Source organism: Alligator mississippiensis, chromosome 13 (genome assembly GCF_030867095.1).
Source record: "Alligator mississippiensis isolate rAllMis1 chromosome 13, rAllMis1, whole genome shotgun sequence".
Classification (NCBI taxonomy): Eukaryota; Metazoa; Chordata; order Crocodylia; family Alligatoridae; genus Alligator; species Alligator mississippiensis.
The window spans coordinates 16181577-16185964 of NC_081836.1; the positions used below are offsets into that span (position 1 = coordinate 16181577).

The 4388-nt window shown below is 44.6% G+C and overlaps 1 protein-coding gene across 8 annotated transcripts in view; it reads left to right on the forward strand.

Moving 5' to 3' along the window:
* TP73 (tumor protein p73) overlaps positions 1-3931 on the forward strand; it is a 76334-nt gene extending 72403 nt beyond the window's left edge. For 7 of the 8 annotated variants that reach the window (XM_019493927.2, XM_019493929.2, XM_019493931.2 and 4 more), the window contains one exon: positions 1402-3931. In XM_019493927.2, coding sequence (XP_019349472.1) covers positions 1402-1722 — 321 coding nt within the window. In that variant the 3' untranslated portion in view covers positions 1723-3931. The remainder of the gene's footprint in view (positions 1-1401) is intronic. The other variant, XM_059716830.1, reaches the window with a different exon arrangement.
* Positions 3932-4388: the final 457 nt, after the last annotated feature.

The following is a 4388-nucleotide window of genomic DNA, read 5'->3' on the forward strand; positions in this document are numbered from 1 at the left end:
TTTGCACCCACAACAGACTCAGATAAGTCCCAGCCTCAGTATTTCGGCCAAGTCCTGCTAAAACAGTGGCCTTGATCCCAGGTCTTTCCTATGAGGTGTGTTACAATACCATCTTCAGTCTGGTGGCTAGGACCCAAATGACAATACAGATGTCATGCAGACACAATGATTTTTCATTGGTAGCTGGGGCCAGTTGGATAACCATAGACTAGCTTTGGAATGTGTTAATAACTAACCTCCAAGAGTGAATTTTTTTAACCTTTTGAAACCCCTACATATAGCATGATTAAAACTGTACATCACGTTGCAGAGCCATGTGTCCTAGTCGATGTTTAACCCCTCATTGCTATGCTAGCTAGTTAACTCCTGTGCGAGTCTGCGTTGGGTGTTAACGTGGATCTCTAGCAGCTCTACGCTGCATCTAACACACAATGGGTTGGGTACATGTGCTGAGGCAGCCTCCTGCAGGCACAACCCATGTCCAAGATAATCAGGCTATATATACCGTGACATCTATAACATTTCTTGTGCGTCGTGCAGAATGCCCCTCACTGCCCATGATGGCAGAGGATGGCATACGAGAACCCTATGGCACAGGCTAGTGCCACAGCACAGGTCTGGGGGTCGTTCAGAGCCTTGCATGCTGCTCAAGGCAGCTTTTGCCCAAGCTTTCAGCCTCTGGGGCCTGGATTGGGGTTCATGGCTCTTAACCCAAATCGTGAACACAGACAAAAGATGGAAGGTTGCAGGAAAACTGGGCTGAGGGTTCCCAGTAAATATCAACCTGACCATTCTCATGCTGCTCAGTCATTTGCAAGATGAAGGAACCCAGTCCCATCCCACCCCTCTTTAAAAATAAATAAATAATAATCCCACTCAAACCATTTCCCTTCTCCAAATAGCGCGCCTTGTTGCCTGTCCATTGTCACCTCCAAGGACCAGATCTGGCCCTAATTGAGAAATCACGGCTTATGGAAACAAACTGGCCATGACTCAAACTGGGGGGGATGATGCAGAGCCAAGATAACCTCATGTCTGGAGTGCAGTAGGGTTGGCAAGATGGTGAATTGACTGCATATTTCTTGACCAATGCAAGATTGTAGCAATCTTACCAAAAAAAAACTTCTGTAGCCTTTCTTGACAGAAATATGATTTTTTTTGACATTTCTTAATGGAAACCTTTGTGCTTCTCCTGTGTAGTACTTGGACCTATTGGCAATTTTTTACAATTTTTAACTGATATTTGACTGTCAATTGACTAAACTTTATTTGACCGGTCAAATACCCAAACCTAGACTACAGGCCCTCTGAGCTATGGTCACAGTAGCCCCTGGGTTTGCCCTGCCCTTATTTGTGACTGCTGCTTGGCCGAGACAAACCTTACTGTTGTTGATGTTCTAGGATCTCGGAGCACTGAAGATCCCAGAGCAGTACAGGATGATTATCTGGAGAGGCCTTCAGGAACTCAAGCAGAGTCACGATTATGGGGCCCAGCAGCTCATCCGCTCCAGCAGCAATGCCTCCACCATCTCCATCGGTAGCTCTGGCGAGCTGCAGCGACAACGCGTCATGGAGGCAGTGCATTTTCGTGTGCGCCACACCATCACTATCCCTAATCGCAGTGGGGCCGATGAGTGGGCGGACTTCGGCTTCGACCTCCCAGACTGCAAATCCCGCAAACAGTCCATAAAAGAAGAGTTCACAGAGGGAGAGATCAACTGAAGGTCTCTGCAGGCACCGGCAGCAAGAGACCAGACACAGAGGTTTAAAGGAACAGAAAACCAATCATAAAAATGGCAAAACTCTTCCAGCTTTAAGTGTGTGGAGAAAATGCGTTCACAGTCGCATGAGGGAACCTGGGTCTGGCCGTTGGTTAGATGCCCTTCACAGGAGGGAAATTCCACTGGCTTTGTGATAGGATCAAGGTGAGGAAAGGAGCAGCTGAGACAAAAATAGGCACTCCAAATAGGCTGTAGAGATGCCACAGCTGCCTGAGGCAGAGGAATATTCACTTGCTAACATACAGGGCTACCTTACAATTTGCCGGACAGTCTTCATATCAAACGAATGCAATGTAAAAGCAAAATGTATTCTTAAGAACAGTCTCCTTCCTACCCTACCTCTCCCTACACCCTGTCTGTTTAGCAGTGCCCAACTCTTTGCAGCCTCATTCTCTGTGAAAACGGGTTCAACGCCTGAAATGTACTGCTCACGTTAGGGATACCTGCTGTTGACTGATATATGACAAAAGGACATGCTTTCCTGATGGACTGCCAAAAAGTATTTGTTTCCTTTCGTTCTTTGTAGAGCAGAAAAGAAATTTATTTGTTGATTCCAGATGTGCATGTATCTAAATGACATGTGTGTATATGGACAGACACGCCTTGTATATACAGTAAGCTCATTGTGCTGTTAAGGATAAAGAAAGATTTATTTTCATGTATGCTACAAAAAAAAAAATTAATAATTACCCCCAAGACACTTCAGCATCATAAATTAACTTCATGCTTTTGACATGTAAACAGGCAGAAAGCTGTTATGTTTCAAGTCTTATCTTAAACATTCAAAGGGTTTTTCTTTTAATCTTTAAACAGTTTTTTGTTTGATTCTGAGGGAGGAAGGGCAAATCCATTCACTTAAACCCCCCAGTCTAAAATTTTTCCATAAAGTGTTCCTAATATTTTCAGGGCATGGATTAAGTATAGTCTTGATCATCATCCCAGAAAAGTAAAAAACCTGAGTTTTCCCAAACTACTGATAACGGTCTGTGTTTGATGAAGAGGTTTCCTTTACACCATCTGAAGGTAGGGCTGTTTTTATTCCTTCCCAGTGCTTCCCTAGCACAGGGGCCCAGATGATTTGCCTCATGTCTTTGTCTGTCTCCTGACTGAATTCGACAAGATACGCAGCAGGAAACGCGAAGATGCATGCAGATGTTCTGTGCCAGCAAGTGGCACAAACAAGACATTCTGTGGGTGCGACTGACAATGCCCTTCCAAGAGGCACAGTAGAGGCTACCAGTGATGGCAGAGAAGGTTGGTGGTGCCATTCAACATCCTATGTACCCTCTCATTTCAGGACTGGTCTGTAACTGAGACAGCCCAGAGGACTGGGTTGTCTCAGTAACCTCCCAGGGCTGCCATACTGCCCAGAATCTATTCAGAGCTGCAGCTCTGCCTGTAGCACATCCCTTAACCTCAGCCTTGTAAGGAGGTGCTCAGAATGCAACTCCATAGCTATTTACTCTTGTGCTTACACCGCAAAAATTATCCCCCAGCCAGACAGAGCTTATGGAGTTCATTGATACTGCTCTGAGCTAAAATGTCTCACCAACATGCGCTGGGCTTGAAGCAACTTTTGCCTTCCCTTAAGCATCACGGGCTGGTCCTCATTCAGGATGGAGCCCCACAAGGAAACTGAGCTGTATCTGCCAATGCCAGGAGAGCAGCAGGAGAAAAAGAGCTCCTTCAGCATCTCTGCTTGCTCTTCTTCACTGGTGGCTCAGGGGCTAAGGCACATGGGGTGCATGGCTAGGGGCCATTGTTCTGACCCTTCTGAACTATTTGCCCCATTTTCACTGGTTTCTCCCCCAGCCCACAAACCTCTGTGGCTGAGAGTGGCCAACCCCCATTTGACAGCTCCGCACTTGTGTACATTGTCCTTACTTTGCACCAGGACTCTGGGGCTCGCCAAGACAGCAGCACACACTTGTAAGTAACAGCTAATTAAAGCACTTTAATGCTTTAAGTTTTTTAAATAATCCTTCATGTTTTCAATGTTAACTAATGCTTTTTCCAGCAGTATTATAAGGTATATTCCACCCCTGTTATTAACTGTATTTTTTTGTAATGTTATCTTTGGAAAATGTGTTATTTTTATAGCTGTGGTTTTTGTTTTGTTTTTTTGTAACGCAATAAATCCCAATGTCTGAGCTATGTGTAATGGATACACGCTCCTGCCTTAGTTTCCAACTTGGCAAACTGCATTCTACAAGCCAGAAATGGACTGAAGTTTAAATAGGAAACACGGATCCTTTGTTGCGGAGCAAGAAGCTATTAAAGAACAGTTCTCCAAAGGACAAAGCTACTTGCCAAAGCAAAATTATAGCTCAAAACAGCTCTTCAGAGAATTAAGAGAGTAGCTTGTGAGCTCCCACCATTCAAAACAAGAACTGCCATCTGCCATGGCTACCCACTGCTATTTTGGGAGAAGCTGTGGATGAATATTAGTTAGCGCACGCAAAACCCCTCCTCATTTCTATACAGGCTTAAAGGATGTGTTCTGTCTTAGATATGCAGAAACATACCTGAGGCTTTTCTTAGGGAAGCTGCATTTAGAAAGGTGAATTTTAGAAAAACTATATTAAAACATTCACTCAAAAACAAATC